At 46.4% G+C, this 19,166-nt stretch overlaps 1 protein-coding gene across 3 annotated transcripts in view; it reads left to right on the forward strand.

Moving 5' to 3' along the window:
• Nucleotides 1-16,389, forward strand: part of LOC146185500 (uncharacterized) — a 28,874-nt gene extending 12,485 nt beyond the window's left edge. For all 3 annotated transcript variants that reach the window (XM_084606447.1, XM_084606448.1, XM_084606449.1), the window contains exons 5-8: nt 3,558-3,874; nt 6,904-7,320; nt 8,288-8,740; nt 11,203-16,389. In XM_084606447.1, the coding sequence (XP_084462573.1) occupies nt 3,558-3,874; nt 6,904-7,320; nt 8,288-8,740; nt 11,203-11,490 (1,475 nt within the window). In that variant the 3' untranslated portion in view covers nt 11,491-16,389. The remainder of the gene's footprint in view (nt 1-3,557; nt 3,875-6,903; nt 7,321-8,287; nt 8,741-11,202) is intronic.
• Nucleotides 16,390-19,166: the final 2,777 nt, after the last annotated feature.

Below are 19,166 nucleotides of genomic sequence, written 5' to 3' on the forward strand. Positions count from 1 at the left end.
CACACTGTGAAGTTTAATACATTCTAGCACTACAAGTTTGTCCGTCGTGTCATTTATCTAATCGGTTCTCTCTAAATGAGTTTTCTGGTTCTTTTAAAGGGGAAGGGGGTGAAAACGAAAGATATTTTCCTTGAATGAAGTTGTTGCCAGCCACTCAGAATTGGACTAATTTAATGCAGCATAATTAATTGGATCACTTCATCAGGTTTGTCCTCAACTAAACCTGCCCTAATTTGAGAACAGAACTTGGAAATGTGAGTGGCTTTTGAGTAGGATGGGTGGTTATTTCTGTGAAATAGACAGCAGTCTAGTCATGTGCTTACTTAGCTGTTGGCTTTAGGGGATGGCTGTGTGACGTTTGGCTCGAAGCAGCACGCAGACCACTGTGATTACATGTCGAGGGTCAAACACTAGGTTGCCAAAACCCAAGCAGTATTAGAAAAATCTCAGTACTCTTGTTGACTTTGAGAGTAGCAGCGGATATTCTGCATTGTGTGAGACCAAGAAAAGCTGATATTCTCGCATATTTTCTCCCTTAATCATCAGTAAGGTACTACGGTTTGCTAGGCATCGGTTTAACAATACGAGCTGTGTGTCTACAGCATTGTAGTTTTTGTGCTTAATAACTCACCTTTGTTTGTTGTTTGTCTGTGCTGTCTTGTGCTGAAGGCTGCATCTGCTCCTTTCTTCCACACTGCTTGTACAATACAGTGATTTTCTGCTGCTTTAGACAGCTGCTTTGTTGGGTTGTCCGCACCTGTCTTTCTTTTTGTGTTGCTTTCAGAATTCAAATTGCCAACAGTGACTGTGCATGGAGTGTTGTGCCTTCCTTTTTCCTTCTTTTTCACACTCCTGGTGATAATGTTCACATCTTAAGTATTGTTGCTGGTTTTATTTCTGCGATGCTTTGTTTGTCAGTATTTGTTCATGTGTGCCTTGCTTTTGAATAAACAGTGATGTATGTTTGGTTGTACAGCAGAAGCGGTTAAATACTGTTGAGAATATTTGCAGCGGGAGGCAGAGTAGTTAATTATTAGTCATGTTTTGAAGGTGGTGTCTCCTCTGAACTATAGAACAGGATGCTATTAATAGTTTACCTATAATGCTAGGTGCTTATTCCTTTTCATGCAATACTACCACTAAGCAGCCGTGTTTGCAAATTTGCCAGCTAGCTCTGTTTGACTGAATATGTTGTTTGGACCATATTAAGTGGGCAAGGTTGGTAAAGGGGTAGGGGAACAAGTTTTTGTGACTGTGGGAGCTAAAGCACACGCAATTCCATGCTTACAAATACGATTTGCATTAATTATGACTGGTGGAAAGCAGCAAATATGTATTTTTGTCTCACAGTTGTATCTAGAGAACACAATACACTGAACTACCACTCCTGTTGAAATCACTGTTGCAATACCAATGTTTAGGTGTTAATTGGTATATTTTTTTCCATGTGTGATGCTGATTCAGCAGCTCTGTTTGCTCATGTAATATGCTCTGTAATCGTGTATCATGTCACCTGCACCTTTCAGCTGTCTGGAAGTTGAATACAGTTTATTGCGTTCAAGATATAGGCGAAAGTCACAACTGTGATTTGAATGAGTGTAAAGAAAGACAATCTGAGGCCAGAAAGGCATTAATTTAAAGCTCACTGCCCCCTGTAGTCTAGAGCTCTTGAGGCAAGTAAAAAACCTCTAAAGGGGTCTTGAATCACTGCTTGAATGTGGCAAGCTGTTTAGTAGATAGGGTACAAAGCTGTAAACATTTTCCCCAAATTGTGCAGTCTTTAGTCTGTGTGCACCAATCGCAGATATAGACCAGAATAAGTTCTCTCATTTCCTACAGCTGGTTATTGTTTAAGTTAAGCAGATGCTGTGTGACGTCGGTGCTCTGTATCTGTGCATCTGCCATTGGTCAGTAACAGATTTCTTTGGAACAAAATGACTAGAGATGAGCAATAGTAGCCTACAAGTTTTTTAAGGAGTGTACTTTTTGCAGCACTAGTGACTGGTGTCTGATTGAGCCCCCACTCCCATGCTCCTTTGCAGCGTTACCAGTCCTGATAAGGCATGCTTAGGAACTGGACTTTTTTGTTTATTTCAGGCTTTTTTTTTTGGCAAGTATTATTTTCGAGGAATGAATCTGTTGAGTTTTTGGTGGTCTAATAAATGAGTTAGCTAGCATATAAAAAATTCCAGGGGTAGTTTCCTAAGAACTAAGGTGACATCTTATCTTTTAGTTGTCGCCCTGGGTTGATCGAGAGGGCAAGGGAGAAATTGTATGGGCTGCTTGTTGATGGCAGCGATGGAAACAACATTGAAACCTCGCAGTAGCTAGAATGTGATACTTTCTCGTGATGCTTATGCACGATTTTGTGTCAGCGTTCACATGCAGTTGATAGACCCGTACTTAACAGACTAACTGCACTAAACGTGGCGGTGATAGTGAATAAACAGTGCTTATAGCATTGAGGGGGTGAAGAGGTAGTGCTTCCCAGCTTGTAAAGGCATGTAATCTGGTGTTCTGCTTATCTAACGATACTGCCACCGTATTACGCCCATGGCTTTCTTATTCGGCTCATTTTCAACTTTGAATGAGCGTAGCTAGTGTTCAACAGGCTGCTATTGCCTCTTCATGGCGAGAATATTGACCTTTTTACTTTAAAACGAAGTATTAAAGACTGAGTTCAATGTACTTTAATCAGTACTGGTTGATTTAAACTGAAAAGTCCAACTCCTAGGTATGCTCTGCAACAACTTCCTTGTAACAACCTTCTAGCTTTCACGTAACTTTTACGTGTTTATCACATACCGAGAGTGTTGTGATAACCGTCATAGGTATGCAACAATGCACTAATAGTTGAGAGTGACGTCACCTATGAATTCCAAGTTCAAGGGAAATGGAGAGATTAGAACAAGCGAAGAGAAATGTCAAGGAACTTTTTAATGCTATTTATCTCTTTGTTGGTTTTGTTTCACACATAACATTGACTGCTTTATTCATAAGGCACTTTGAGGTTTCAGGACATTTCTGGTAACAGACCAGAAGGTGTTTTAGGGCTCCTTTAAGGCAGTTGCAATGAAAACCACTTGGCTGTTCATTTGCTTTCAGGTTCATTTGTGTTGATGAATCTGATGTTTTGCTGAGTTAGTCTCGAGAAAAAGACATTTTGGTGGCACCAAAAGTGGCCTCTTTTCAGCTTCGCATCACAGGATGCATAAAATTTTGGCAGAACATTCAGCATTAACACTTAAGTGTTTAGGATTTGGCTATATCATTGGGAGCAGGCTCGAGCTGGTTTTCTAGGGCTATTTATTCTGTACTTCAAGAAGGCTATTGCATAAAATGACCTTTATTTAACATTATATGACTGGGATGCTATAACAAGGGCTGCAAGCTGGTAAGCGCTCGTTTAGGACTCCCTGATTGTTTTTTTAGGCTCTGAATTCTAGTTCGTGCTTTGAAGAAGAAATTATGTGGAAAGACAAAAGAAAAAAAAAACTTTTTAGCAGCATCTCCTCCTGACTTGTGCCACCCCCCTGGCGGTGGGCTCTTACAGGAAGGTGAAAATGAAGGTGCTCACCAGACAAATGGGGAGTCTGCACCAAAAGGAAAAGAAGCTGCCAATGACAAGAGCTCAAGTGCAGTTGCGAATGTTATCAAGGCGGTCAAGGCTGAGCAGCGGATGCAGCAGATGAAGCGCAGGAAGAGAGCGGCGGCTGTCATTGGCGTCGGCGCCAATGAGCTGGACTGCCCTGTCTGCAGCAAGCAGTTCACCAAGAAGTACTACCTGCAGCGCCACCTGCAGATGACCTCCTGCTCTGGTGGCCCACCACCTGCTCACCCCTGCGAGGTGTGCGGAAAGGTCTATTCCCGCAAGGTGAGCGATGGCAGTTCATTTCTGTCGCCGTGAACTCTTCCTTTGGTCTTCTGATTTGCTTGTTTGACCATTCCTTCATTAGTTCATTGTGATACGGCCCACTCCAGTGGCTCGGCGACTGATGTTTGGCTACCACACCAAGCCCAAGGTCACACAACCAAATTTCTCGAACTGCAGCTGTGTTTTAGAGCGAGTGCAGAAATGTGTGCTGTGCAGTGTCAGTGTGCTCTGGCCTCATAGTTCACTGTCCTTTATGGATTACATCGCACAACCCGCTTGGCTCAAAGGACAGAAGTGGATGTGTTGGCTCGGCTGCGGTGAAAAGCTTTGAAGAAAGTGGGCCTTGACGTGACATAGGTAACATAATAGCAAAGCGTACACTGGACGCTATGGTGAACGGAAGCCAGCCTATTGAGATTTGATGGTTTGCGACTGCTCTGATCCATCACGAGCTGTTAGAGTATCTGGCATTAGCTGTTAATGCACTGCCTGGCAGTATGAATGCGAATGTGCCATTATCAGCTGGGGCACTACAACACCATGTTTGATGTGCCAGAGCAGGCCTTCAGGCTGTCAAAAGTCACAGTGTGGTGATTGCGTGCTAAGTTTGTGTGAGGAAAGTTCTTAAGACATAATTACCACCTTCTTCGGAGGGCGTCTTAGGTGGCACCAAATAAAATACACGACGAGACCGACTAAGCTAGCAGCACATATATTTGTCAGTACACATTTCACGGGGACCCCGCCGGGATGGTGCAGTGGTTACGGCGCTTGACTACTGTTCCCAAGGACACGGAATCGAATTCCTGCCTCAGCGGTCGCTTTTCGATGGAGGCGAAAAGCAAGGCGCCCGTGTACTGTGCGATGTCAGTGCACGTTAAAGAATCCCAGGTGGTCGAAATTTCCGGAGTCCTCTACTACGGCATCTTATACCCTGAGTCGCTTTGGGATGTTACCCCACAAACCAAACCAAACCAAACATTTCACGGGACGAGAGGTACTAACAACTGAGACTAAGGCAAAACACATTGTCAAAAGTCACTGGGTGCTAGAGGAGGAGAGAGGAGCCGGTGCAGACGCCCCCGGTCAGGCGGAGAGGGTCGGCGAGGGGGGGCCCGGATTAGCCCAGCCGGTGGCTAGGCCACTGGAAGGGGCTCTGCTCTTTTCTCCTTTCTGTTCTCCTCCCCTTCTTTCTTCTTTGACTGCTGCCGCTTTTAGTTTGTTGAAGGATCTTTCACACACTAGTTCTTCACAGCTTGCTGGTTACCTGTGCTTAACTCCATGTGATTACCTCCTTGGACTGACCTTGGGCGTGTCAAGTGTCGTCACCAGCACTGTTCAGGTGGCAGTGACTACATGTGTGCTTTGCACCAAAGTGACATTCTGAACATTTTGTTTGCGATGCCTGCTAACACGTACATGACATAAGTCTACGCCTTTTGTTTATGCGCTTCGGAAAGAATAAACTCCTCAATGGTGCAGTAGAACCTCATTGATATGTACCTGGTTCATACACGCTCAGTCTCGCGCAGTAAAACATCTCCCCTAGAGTTACACTGTTTTCTCCCAGATAATACGATTTCCTGGTTAATACCTGCAATACTTAGGTGCAAAGGAGCGAAGCGTCAAAGAAAACAGACGAGGTAACGTATGAGGCGCCCATTCCCGCGGAAACAAGACTTTATGAGGAGCAACGTGGTGGCCCCTTTGCGGTGCCTTAGGGGCATAGCAGTGAACCATTTGATGACTACAACTGTTAGCTTGCATAGGCGCGGGCTGGTTCGGGCGGACGGAGCATAAGCAACAGTGCAGCGACTGTAAGCTGTTGTGATGGCTTATCCACATGTTACTGGTGTAACAGGGTGAAGCATACTAAAACAACCAAGGAAACAGTCCCCGCTCAATACCTTCTACGAACCAAAGTTGTTACTAAAATTCTTCCGTGCTTAGGATAATATGTCTGCAGACTGAACTCTGCGAGAGCTAATTGAGGAGCGTGCATACTTTACGTCTATACATGATAATCTACACTTTTATGCGGTGAAAGTTTCAATTTTAAATGCCTTTGTGCCTCGTTCAGCCGTTAAATGTTTCATTATCACACAGTTGGATATGTTTTCCCGGATAATATTATCGTTAATTTTTTTAGCATTTTTTTTTTCAAATGTATCAGCGAGGTTTTATTGTTTTGTAGCTCTTGCTGCGCTAGCATAAAATGTATTCGAAACACAGCTGCTGTCTGCTTAGATGTCCAATCGCAGCAAAGATTGGTGTTTAGCAGCGTTGCGGGCAGCAAATACAGGTCGTTTTATGTCCAGAGGTCATCACAGAGCCTTGTTTTTTCACTACAGCACTGTATGAGCATGACTAGTGTAGTGAGTGAGTTCACGCCACAGATTTTCTTCTCCATTGTTTTTTCTTGAAACAAATGTGAAAAATGCCGCACTGTTCAAACAAGCCTAATATTGTTTTTATTTGTTCAGGCTTAACGGTATCTGGCACCTTATAACGCTCATTTAAATAAGCCATTGTCGTGGAACTAGTGATTTGGCTGATGTCTTCTTTATCTGCTTGTTAGCAAAGTGCCACCGCTCCTTGTGTGGTGCTACTTGCGGATTGGTCTCAACTGCTTCCTACACTCACTGTTACAGCCATGCTCGCTATCTGCATCTGACATTTAGGCTAGTTGATCTCGCAGTCTTCTGACATTCTGACTGAAGTTAGAATGTGGGACCAAGTGATCGAAATTGTAATCCTGAGCCCTTTTCTATGATGTCCTTCATAGTGGACATGCAGCTTCCTGCAGGTGTTTCAAATTTAGCTAGGTTAAATTGTTTGCGTAGCGAACTTATTTCATTGTTGGCATCAGGTGTTGACGTTCATACGATGCGAAAAGAACTGCCCGGCCCGCGAGTCCCTTAGGGAAACTGGTTTGGCTAATGTGGTGAGAGGTCTTATGTCACCAGCATGAGCTCGCTTTGCCTTGGTAGGCCATGTAGAGGAGCGACCGTCACCCTCTCATTCTTCAGGACAACCTTCGGGAGCACTTGCGGGCTCACGCGGGGGAGGTGACGCGGCGCAAGAAGTACAAGTGTGAGCACTGCGGCAAGACATTCCACGGCATCTCACTCCTCAAGATCCACATCAGAGTGCACACTGGTGAGCGCCCCTTCTCCTGTGACTTCTGCAGCAAGGGCTTCCCCTCGGTGACTGCTCTCAACAAGCATCGCCGCATCCACACCGGTGAGAAGCCTTATGCGTGCGCCGAGTGCGGCATGCGCTTCTCCCTCAAGGGCACGCTCAATCGGCACACGCGAATCCACACGGGCATCCGGCCACACAAGTGCCCTTATTGCGGCAAGGAGTTCATCCAGGGAGGCGGCCTTAAAGCACATCTCTTCCATCACACGGGCATGAACGGCTTCAAGTGCTCAGTCTGTGACAAGGTGAGGTCCCTGTACCAGTGCAAATCCACTTCGACACAATAGCATTTAAGAACACCACTGTTTTAGACGACTATCGTGACAAAGCTAAATGAATTCGTTTTCTATATATATGCAAGTTCTTTTACGTTTTAAACTGCATAAAGGTCGCTGCAAGACTGCAATTCCTGGCTCGGCCTTTAGACCATAATGTGTTGTTAATTTGCCAAGATAGGTTGTGGAGAACTGGTGAGAAAACTCAAGAAATAAGCTAAGCTGTCTCAGGCATAGCCTAGTGGACAAGGTCTCTAATATTCACCTGGCTGGCTGGATTTGTTTTCCAGGTGAAGTGTGTGTCAACTTTTATTACTTTTGTATCCATATCTGCTGTGCAGAGGCTGTGTGCTCGCTGTGCACTGTATTTTACCCGCTTATCTCTTGTTCGCTGACAAAAAATACTGGAGTTTCAAATTTCTACAATGTGCTAAGTAGCAAATAGTTCAGTTCTCTTGGTGGAATATTAATTGCACAGATACGGGATAAATAATTGGTGATATTCCAGTTCTGGTTTCTAAGGGGAAAATTTAGTCTACTGTGATATCGGAGGGGGGGCCAATGCTAATCTGCTGGCCATCACATCGGCCCATAAATTTTTGGCATGCTGCTGACCAGTTGATCTTTGTGTTCCATGTAACCGAAGCGCATCTTGCCGCGAAGCAGCTCTACCTGTTATACAGAGTACTGACAACTGACGAGCTTCATTTCATTTTGTACCCGTGATGTCTGCATGTCGTGTGGAGCTCCACACTGAGGCTGTCATTTGTGCAGGTATTGCAGTTATGTTTCTGTATGTTCTGAATGTTCTAATCTGTGTCAGCTGTTTTACTTTGTAGAGCCATTCTGATAGCCTTGTGAAAATAACCCGCCTTGATACATGTGGAGCTGTTCCTGATGTTGGGGCTTGCTGCGCCCCTCCCGCTGTTGCGCGCAGGTGTTCAACCGCAAGGCCCGCCTTGACCTGCACATGAAGTACCTGCACCTGAAGGAGAAGCCACACGTGTGCGACGACTGCGGCAAGGGCTTCACGCGGCGGGAGGACCTGACGCGCCACTCGGTGCTGCACACAGGCGAGAAGCCCTTCCAGTGCCCAACATGCCACAAGCGCTTTGCCATCAAGCCCTCCCTCAAGATTCACATGGTCACTCACACCAAGGAGGAGCCGCGTTCATGCCACGAGTGTGGCCGCGCATTCATCCGCAAAGACTGCCTGATGCGCCACATGCGCAAGCGCCACCGTGACCTGCTCGACCGCATCCTTCTTGATGAGGAGGACGACCGCTTTGCCCCGACCCCGGTCGCCACGCCGGGCGGGACCACTAACACTGAGGGAGGGGCCAAGGCCGGTGCCCCTGCTGGAACTGTGGCTCGGATCCTGTCTGAACAGGTAATAAGCTTGCACTTTGTTTTTAAAAAATGGCTACTGTTCGTGGCTACATGGTTTCTGATGAGCAAAATAGGCACTCACTCTGAGTTTTAGAATCACATCAAGGACATCACAGCCATGTCCTAATTTGTGGCAGGTAGCCAGATGCTGAGAGCTACAAAGTGTTGTGCGCTTGCACATAGTTTCAATGCCGATGTAAATCGTTTTTATGCTCTTGGAGACTGAAATTTGGACTCCCCATTTTTTTGGACATACTTTATTATTCTGAATTTTTATGGCACTGCGGCATGCTTCGTAAAGCCATTTCTTATGCGCAGCCGAAATTGCGGATGCCTTGTGACTGATTGTTCAACATTTCGGACATCATTTGCATTTGCCGCAACACCGCTAAGCCTCCATATAATATGCGTAGTGGAAAGTAGAGCAAGGGTCAAGCTAGAAAGGATCACGTTTAGAAGCGGGAGCCCTTTTTTGCAGTGCAATGCAGTAGCAGTGTAGCCTCTTCATAGACGGCCGCCCTGTGTTTTGAGCATGCTCAACTGTATGGACTTCAAGGACTACGCAATAAAACATTCTCAGGCCATGGTGGTTCAAACCCACGGTGGCAGGTTCGCTTTTGCCCCTGGACTTTGTCAGTGCGTTCACCTGCGATGTTCCGATAGCAATACAGCCATCGGAAACTGATTTCTGCCCATCATCTGTGTAAACATTGCACAGCGAGACCGCCAAGCATACGAATGAGCGCAAAACTGTTGACCCCTTCCTCTACCGTAGTGGCAATCTGAAGTTTATGTAAAGTGATTTTATACTATAAAAGTCCGTGGTCCCTGGAGAGTCCGGAAAATCTGTTATCGACTGTATTACCATCAAGCCCACTTATAACGGCTGCAGTAATAACAAACACTCAGTTATTATTGCTAGACTGATAAGTTGGTGTGACGCGATTAGCATGTCATTTTTACTGAACATATTTTTTTTATAAGCCAGAAAATTGCTTAAAAGTGAACTGACACTTAGTGCCACCTTTTGCAGCTTTGTACAGCAGCTGTCGGCACCGTATTTGTACGCTTTCTCTAAAAATGTGATTCCACCTTTGATGGACAATTACTGACGTCACGCAACCGAAAGTAGAGCCAAAAAAGGGCATAGGATGGGATTGGCACGCAATTTGAAAGTGCCAAAGACTATTAAATGCATTCCGCAAGCAGATGTGCCATTTAACACCCTGTTGGCCAGACACGCAATGACTGGTAATGCATTGTTGGTTGGTCAGTGTGTGGAGACTACAGTTAGAGGCATGTGTCATGGCACATCGGAAGCAATCCATAATGAGGTGGTCTGTGAAGCAGACGTCTGTTATACATGTGTATATGTTCTGTAGTATATTGAACTCTTTCTGCCTCTTTACTAGACCACCATTAGCTATCAGAAAGTGCTGAGGAACTTCATGTGTCTAGGTGTCAATAGTGAAGACGCCCGAGCTTGAAGTCGTGGGCCTGGGCCAGACTCGGGCCCCAAACTGAGTGAGGCTCATGCAGTGCTCTAGTATGAGCAGTTGTGGCGTAATTAGCCTGAAAATGAAGTGTGTATAGGAAAGCTTAGGGAGTTCAAATGTGCATGACAAATTGTTGCTCAGTTACTCCAAAAAAAAAGGCACCCCAAAGAAGCTTGAGGTTTTGCAGCACTCAGTTTTGGAACCACTGGTGTTGTTCTAAGGATACGCACACACTGAAAGGAAAACGCTCGCGGCATTGCGGCAGGCCACGAATCGGGAGAGCCAATGAGAGAAGTCCGGCTCAGCAACATGAGCGTCAGTGTCGCCATCTCGTGGTTACTACCGAAGTCAACTTCCAGCGGCAGCGAGACCACGATCAAGCGTTCTGTGCCAGCCGCGACAAAGCAAGCATTCTCTTTTTATGTCTCCACATTGAAGGCTCAGCCTCTGTAAGACAACTTATGAAACACTTTCTCAAGACTGTTCGGTTATTCCCCTTTTACGCGAAAATCGTCCGACCAGCAATCATCAGCAAACCATTCAATCTTGCAGGTTAGTGGTTTTCATACTGGATCTGAGTGCCCGCCGAACATTAACGCCGGCAAAAATGTACACAGGTCAGTACACTTGTTTAGTCTGCTCGAGCGGTGTGCTGCGGCGTAAACACGATCATCGCGGTAAATGACTAGGGACGAGAACCTTAAATGCGGCCTGCTGGCCGAAAAAAAATGTCAGAGCTGCTCGCCCAGTCGGACACAATTCGAGATAAGCGCTGTCACATGACCTCTGTGGCGACTGCCGCGCGGGACCGATGGGGCCTCTGTGCCACTCGGGTGTCCTCCCGCTGGTGGCGTGCCACGCGCGTTCTCCCCCCAGTGTGTCTGTACTTCAAAAGGCGTTAAGCTGCGTGTTGGTTTCTTGTACAAAAAAAAAAACAGCTTCTGCTCACTGCCATCTTTTTCCTTAGGCTCTGTGCGAGAGTATCCGTGAGCTGCTGGGCCTGCTTGTGGATGAACCGACGCTGAAGGGATTTGGATACCCAGATAAACCTGTGGATGAGCTGTTGGAAGCAGTCATTCGCCGCTGTGGCCACAGCCCAGCCAGCCCGGATGATTACAACTACATGGACCGGCTGCGCGAGAACTCCAAGCTGCTCTTCACGGTGGTCATTGACGACAATGCCGTGAAGACTCTGCTCAACAACCAGACTGTTGACGAGGTCATCTTGCACGTGCTTCGTCTGGCAAAGTCCTAGTTTCTCAGTAGTTGTGGCCTGCTGCCTCTGTTGGCTGATCACTTCTGTGAGGGTGCATGACAGCAAACGGTGTGAACATTTCGCTCGGAGCAAAGAGCTTGCATACTTCATCATAGAGATGTATTCAGGGGCTATCCTATAAAGGGACCATGAAGCGATAACCAGAGGTTTATGACAAGAAATTTTTGTTAGTAATGCACTGCAGATATTTGGGAGTCCTACGCGTTTTATACAGTTCTAGTTCGTGTTGGCATTTTGTGGGTTAGATGTGACCCCTCCTGTGCTGTGGGGTTTGTTTAGCCACTGGGAACTTTTGCAGACACGTTTGAACTAAAGTGGCTATAACTGCAAAATGGCCTCTCTCGATACTGTTTATGCAAATCGGGCATTGTTACTCAAGTCAGTTCCAGCGTGATAGCTTTCCTCCAAACCATGCTCTGCCAAATGTTCCACCTACCGACCTGCTCATTTTGCTCGGCGAAATGCCTTTAAGGTCTCATGGGGTCATTACATTGAAGTCGGTCTGCTACAAACCAGCTTGTCACATCAGCTAGGATGCCATTTGCAACAGATTTGTGTTCATGCACCCTCATTGGACTTTCATCATATATTCTTTTTTTCAACATATACCTTTCTGCCTTCACTTGTATTCATTTTCTCATTGCACGATGCTCCTGCTCAGACAAACTTGGGCAATCCAGACAGCTAGACATTTAAGCTCAGGATTATCTTCTTAGCCTCGCTGTAGGGCAATAGGGTGGATTGATTTAATCGAGAACATCATGGGCAAGTGCCAGGCCTCAGGGGATGCATATGAAGGAAGGCCAACAACTTGTTGCTCATCCAGAGTCCGCATTCAGAGTTTGTCTTTATCAGAAGTGTCCCTGTCTCCTTGATGTTGAATCCTCTGATGGTGACTACCACTTCAGATTCTGCCATTTCCACCAATCGGATGACTCGACGTTAGGGGGGTAGCGACACTTTTGATAATGAAACACTCTTAATGAGGACCCAGGTGACAGCAGACAGCCCAAACGTCAAAGTGCTGCCATCTCTCTGTCTCCTTTTTTACTGCCTTCAGTATCACTGCTTCCGAAAACTTGCTGAACTGCAGGTGTGAGAGGGCTATCACAAAAGCTGCTGTTGGTTTGCATTACCATTTGTGTTACTTGAGGTTACAGTGAGGTACTTGAGATGACAGCCTACTTTTTGGCTCGTGGACACAGCTTGATACAGAGTAATGCTGTGTGCGAGCCGAATGCAACTGAAAGGTCTTCCAGTTCCCTAAGGAATCTTGCACCTGTCCAGGCTGGTAGGAACAAGACGCCCAAATGTGAGTGCTTGTGCAGTTTATTTGTAATCCCGGTTAGGTTTAATGACTGCACTTATGTCACTCACTGCCAACTCATAGGGGAAAATTAAGTCATATTTATAGAAGCCGCATACCAAGCACTGATTTTCATGAACTGTATCTCTAATATGTGCCTCTATGGTGGAATCATCAACCTTATACAACGCTGTTTTCAATCTTAAGTTTTTGCACAAGAAAGTACTGCTGCCATGTTTCCTATAAACCTAGAGGTGTGGTATTGGAAACCAAAAAGCTCGGCAGTGTAAATTGCGGAGGAACACTAAGTGTGCACGCATGCTGTTGCTCGCATAAGCAGAAATTGTTACAGGTGACTCAGAGGCGGTGCATATTTTATTGTGAAATGCCTTAATGGCTAATGTTGAGTAGTGTTGAGGGCACTAACTTAAGCCAGTGTTTCTCAAACAGGGGTGCGCGGACTCCAGGGGATCCGCGAAACCCATTCCCACAAAAAAATATATATATATATATTACGGACGATTTACATACGAAGTAGATGCGTAGCACTGCTTAACCGTTGTACTTAGCACGTCAAGCATGGCGAACCTTCGCCGCAGTGCCAGACGACCCGGCTTCATCCAATGCGACGTGAAGCAAACGCCTTTCCTTACACCATCTTCAGAAAGGAACAAAAACTGGCACAATGTACAGGGTCATCCACTTCTAGCTATAACATGGTCACTGTTTTCAAAGCAACATTGCTTCAGACACAGGCACATATCGATGTAAAGCGATGCATGCACAGAGGGACCCGGACGCGCAGCTTCACATGGTCTGCCACTTAGCTTTACAGCATGGCTTGGTTGAATGCAGTGATGCTTTGAAAGCAGTGACAGTGTTATAGCTAGAAGTGGACGAGGCTGTACCTCTTTACAATGCACTGTTCTGCGGCTGAAAGGTCTGGGATGGGATCATAGGGGAAGAGACAGAGAGAAGAGAGAGGGAAACGCACTAGAAGGCGAGCGCCAGTTAAGGCGCGGAGGGAAGCACAAGATGCTTCACGATGCGGTGAGCGCCTCGGAGCCGAGGTCCGGGGAGCACCACGCGTGCACGTCTGCTGTCCGTGAAGGCTAAGGAGTGACTGATGCGAGGGGAGAGATGCCGAAGTTGAGGACGTGCGAGCGACACACGACTGCTCACTGTGCAACGCTGCCCAGTGACGACCGCCACGTCCGCAACTGACACACCCCTCTCTCACTGGGAGACAGGTGGATAGAGAGAGAGCGGCTTCTGCTGCAGCTGTGCGGCCGCTCCGCCTCCTCAATGCTGCAGACTCTAAAAAACGCAGGCGCGTCCTTCCGGCGTCGCCGCGCCATCTCCCCCCCCCCCCCCTATCTGCCCTTTGCCCATGCCTCCCTCCACCCCCCTCTGTTTATCTCTTCTTCCCCTTCCCCTGCACAGCCCCGTTGCGGTGGTCCCTAAATTCTACTAGGAGACAGTTATAGGGCAGTGCCCCTAATTCTTCAGATTCCTTATCCCCCCTCCCCATTAACAAGAACCTCAAGTCTCCTCAATGCTGATCCGCGCGATGCGCGTCGCCACCTAGTTCACGAAGAGAGAGAGAGTGAGCGGCTTCGGGTAGACATCGGCGAAATTCGTGATTGCGGCTAGTAGTGCTACGCACTAAAAAAAAAAAAGGAAGGTCGCATAGTAGGTCTGGCCTAGCTACACACAGTTTTGTAAGGCTTAAAATCACGGAGCTTCAAAGCAGACTTCAGTTTCTCAAAGTGAAATAAACGCAACAAGAGTATGGAAATGGGGAGCGCACGCGAGAGAGAGTCTATGGCATTTGTTGATGCCAGCATCAGTGAAACTCGAGCTCTGGCTGCGCTGCTGGGCTGTGCTACAAAGCAAAGCACCTCGGGTGTCCGACAAATGGGCGAAGCAGTGTTGGGAAGAGTAGAACCCCTTCAAGCGGCATGTATACTGCTTCTAGCGACGTGCATACCAGCGTCCGCATCCTCTGCAGGCTGTGGCGGGCTGGCTTATCAAGTAAGCGCTTTTTAGAGGTCACTTGAGCCTTAACTCAATCCTAGTCTATGAGCTGCTCCCGAAACTGCACCGACAGTCCAACAGTAGTCCAAGAAGACCCTCTCTCTCTCTCTCTCTCTCTCTCTCTCTCTCTCTCTCTCTCTCTCTCTCTCTCTCTCTCTCTCTCCCCTGGTTCAAAAGGTCCCCCATCACTTCCACTGGTTCACAGGGGTCCCCGACACATCCATTGCTGAGAACCACTGGCTTGAGCTGTACTAGACAGACCGTCAATCAGCTACAGCCTTAGTCACTGGTTGGTTTCCCCTAGTGTTTTTTGCTAGGAGGTGGAAATGTAGTCTGTTGGTGCTGTGCCTTGTATTCCCTGAGCAATAGCTCCGGTCTGTTATTGATGTTCACACTACTAAATGATACCGTTTCTTGTGCTGTTGAATATTTTTGCTAATTTTCTGGTCTGCGGCATCCTTTCATTTGTTGCCCTAATGTAAGGTCTGGTAGGTTGCTTGTGAAGGGAAAAAAATGCTTCTGAAAACTAATTATGGCTGCAACCTGATGGGCACTTGACAGCCTTGATTTCTCCATACATTGTTCAAAGAAAAAAAAATGCTGCCATGTATACTGAGCAGTTGAACCATTCCGTTGGGTTCATCTGGTGGAGATTTTTCAGGGACAGCGTGTTCAAATGGTGCCCCACCATCACACTGTCGTCATTGTGCGTAGAGTGACAAAACGCATTAGTGCAAAAGCACTGTGAAGCCAAGTGGCGTTTATTTTGATAGTAGTTCTTTATCTGGAGCAGCTGAAAGCACCTGGTGGTGTAGGCTATTCATTGCCAACAAGTTTTACATTCCGCCACAATTGTCCCTGCAGTGTTTTTCCTTAGGTTTTTAACTGCAACTGTCGTAGCTGTTAGCCAAGTGCTGTCATTCTAATGCCAGTGCTCTTATATGGATGTTGAAGCAAGTGCCTTCCATATAGTTTTACGATGTGTTGTCTCTTTGCAAGTGCCTCTTTAGGCTAAGGTTGGGAGCATAGAAAGCTCGTGGAAAAATGAGTATGGTTTCAAGCCACATTTTTTATTCCTGGGTGCTGCAGGTATTCTCTCTCGAAGTCTGTTGGAGCATTATAAGTATCTCGGAATTGTTAATGTTGTGTGTGGACTGTGTGTCATTATGTAAATATGGGAAATGGGATGTCATCAAGAAGCTTGGGTGTGCCTTATGAGACGAGCTAGATTTTGTGCTTTTATTTTAATGTGTTACTTCCTGAGCAATAATACTTGCACAAGCTCTTAACCTTTCAGCAGCATGTGTAGTCGTGCCACAGTGGGTGCTGCTCGAATTGCTTCATCTTTTTTTTTTTTCTCAGAATCAAAGCTTTTCTGCCTCTTGTGTACGAGAGTATTCTCACTTTTTGTCTGACATAATTCATTCTTTTTTTCTGTGTGAAGAATATATTTGAAGAGCAAATTTCATGCATTTTACTGTACCTGTTCTGTCTTTGCTCGTTTATGTGAACGATTCATAAAAGGTGCGAATTTAGTTTTGTCTTATGCTTCTTCCTACCTTTTCTGTTTTTTGGTAACTGCTAGCACCATATTGCTGATATTGTCATGGCTCCCAATTTTACCCTTGTCTCATGGCCACTTTCAAAGGGCCTTGGCCTTCCACAGTTGCTGATATCACCATTGAAAACTATGAAAATCTGCACGGTAGAAATAGAATGCCTTACAGCTCAGTTGTAATCTCTGCAATATGTTTGGGTGCTTGCCCTTTGCATATTAGTGCATTCACAAAAGAAAATTTCTCTACCTTGAGACAATTGTGCCCTGCATAGAATGGCTCTTACTCGCTATGAGAAATTAGTTAAGACTTGCGATAAAAGACCTTAGGACAATGAAATGAAAGCATAAAAAATTCTAGGGGGCACTTTGGATCACTAAAGTGCGATGACCTTTGTTTGAAACGCCGCTGATTCCTAATGTACTGCATCTGCTTCTGTACGCTGAGCGGTGCGGCGTGCCAAACTAAAGGCACAGCACGGGCGCCCGGATCAGACGGCCAGCGGGGTCAGCTTCGCATGTGTGAATCCGCTGGTGATGTCATCGGTCATGACATCACGTCTCGTCATGACCGGATGTGACGTCGTGATGGTGTCGCAATCTCGCGGTATCTTGCGGAATCTCGCAAAGAAATGGGACACTTCTTGCGGACACACGCACAGACCGACACGCTGGCGAGTCATGAGCCATTGAAGGCTTTCACCTTAATAAACCGCATACTGACTTCCGCGAAATAGTGTTCATTGCATGAACAAAGCCTCGTCGGCCGCCATTTTTGCTGCCCATGTCAAGTAGAAATGAAAAACTTTGCTACGCATGTTCAATTCCTCAAACAACGACATGACGAACTTAGGGCAAAAATCACATGATCTCACATGTGATCTCTCATGAAGTCGCATGATCTCTGGATGTTGCACACCTTGGTGGCCAGTCAGGACTAGGCCATGTCAAGTTGAAATTTAAGAACTGCCGACCTGAACAATCTTGTGGAAGCTAAAACATCTGCTTTTTTGACTTCAACCTTTTTGTATGGAGATCCTTTAATTTTAGCCATCTTCCCTAGCCCAAGTCGCTTGGTATGTTGAACCCCATAAACCAATCAATCCAATCTTTTAATTTTGAAATGAATTTAGCTGACCAGACAAAATTTCGTCGCACCTTAGATTTCATAGGCCATATACTGCCTTTCATACGATGTCACGCAGTCAATTGTCAGTTGTCAGAGCACCTGCAAACTTGGCCATGCCATAGTCTCGTGACGTCGCAATACCCGCCCAGCAATCATTACTTGGCCATGTCACCTGCCAGCAAGGATTTCCTTTCCTTCACTTTGCAATCCGCTAGTTGTTGGAAATAGTCAGTTGATTGAGGTTGTTTTATGATGCCAGTATGGTGCTTTTAATGGTTTTGCATTAACTGATTGTGGCAGGTGATTTGTGACTCCACTGGTGCTTCTAATGATTTAATAATTGGGTGCAATGCTCTACTTCCAGTCACCTTTCTGAGGCTCTGCTACCAAGGCCAAACAGAAAAAAGGAGATGGGCCTCTGTCACCGTTGTATATCACGGCGCCAAGAAGGCTGAACTGTAGCGTGAAGGATCGATGTTTTGGCCAGTTATATTACAAAAACACTACTTGCCTCTGTCCACCTTTACCAACCCTTTTATTGCTAAAGCAATACTATAGGTTTCAAGCAATCAGCGTAGCGTGGCCGGTAGCCACGTCTTGTCCACGTGACGCTGTGACGTCACACCCCACGTGACACTAGGGTGAGATCTGGGCTACCAACTCAAGCGGTCGGCAGGAGCTGCCAACTTGGGTCTCTCGTTTCACATGGGACGGTTATGTCAGAATCAGCCTGCTAGGACTGGCATTCACGTTACCCCTATAGGCCACTAAGGCACATTCATACGGCTTGGTTAAAGCGGGGATTTATATGTGGGCTGAGGAAGGAGAAAAGGAGAACGCTCTGTCACCCGCAGCTAATGCTTTCGCTCAATATTTGGTTCAGCAGTGTTGAACCCTTGTAATTTTTTTTTTCTCCAGACGCCGAATCCTGTAAAGGACGACTGGCGGGGCCGTTAATTGCTAAACGCGAGAGGGGTCGACTTTGGCTCAAGCTCAGGTCTGTTATAACGCGGAGTGACAAAAGCGCGTACCCCCCCCCCCCCCCCCCCCCCCCTATCCCTTTTTTCCCCTGCCTACGTTAGCTGCACAGCTACAAAAATTTTCCAGAAACATTTTCTAGGTCCTTTCAGATGCGCGCGTAGTCTCCGCACGCACTCTCATCGGGAGAGAGCGCGTGGGGTACCCTAAGCCAGCGTTTTTTAGTCTTGAATTAAACAGATGGAGTGCATCGCGTGACTTTGGCCTGGTGATGACTCACGCCTGGCTGCTGTGGCTAGGCGAAGCCAGCAGTATACTCGGCTACTGCCCTCAAAATAAGCCCATGCACCCACTTTTTTTAAAGGAATGTTTACAAAAAAAATAATAATAAACAATACACGAAGCCATTCCATACTTCGCTTGGCGGCCTCTAGATGGTTGAGCTAATGAAAAACTGCTTTCATTCATAAAATGTTGGGAATGTATGGTAGGCATATCAGCTGTAAAATGGTGATTTCCTCAACAATATGGCGCTTACCCAGCTAGTATGATTGGCCATAATTAGTAGGTAAAGAGTATTGTAAAGGGCCCATAAAATGCTATTTACCAAAACAGAAAATGGGCTCGAGCAATAAGTACCGCATAAGCCC

The sequence above is a fragment of the Amblyomma maculatum genome, chromosome 6, assembly GCF_055883805.1.
Source record: "Amblyomma maculatum isolate TAMU_Amacu chromosome 6, ASM5588380v1, whole genome shotgun sequence".
In the NCBI taxonomy this organism is placed as follows: domain Eukaryota; kingdom Metazoa; phylum Arthropoda; class Arachnida; order Ixodida; family Ixodidae; genus Amblyomma; species Amblyomma maculatum.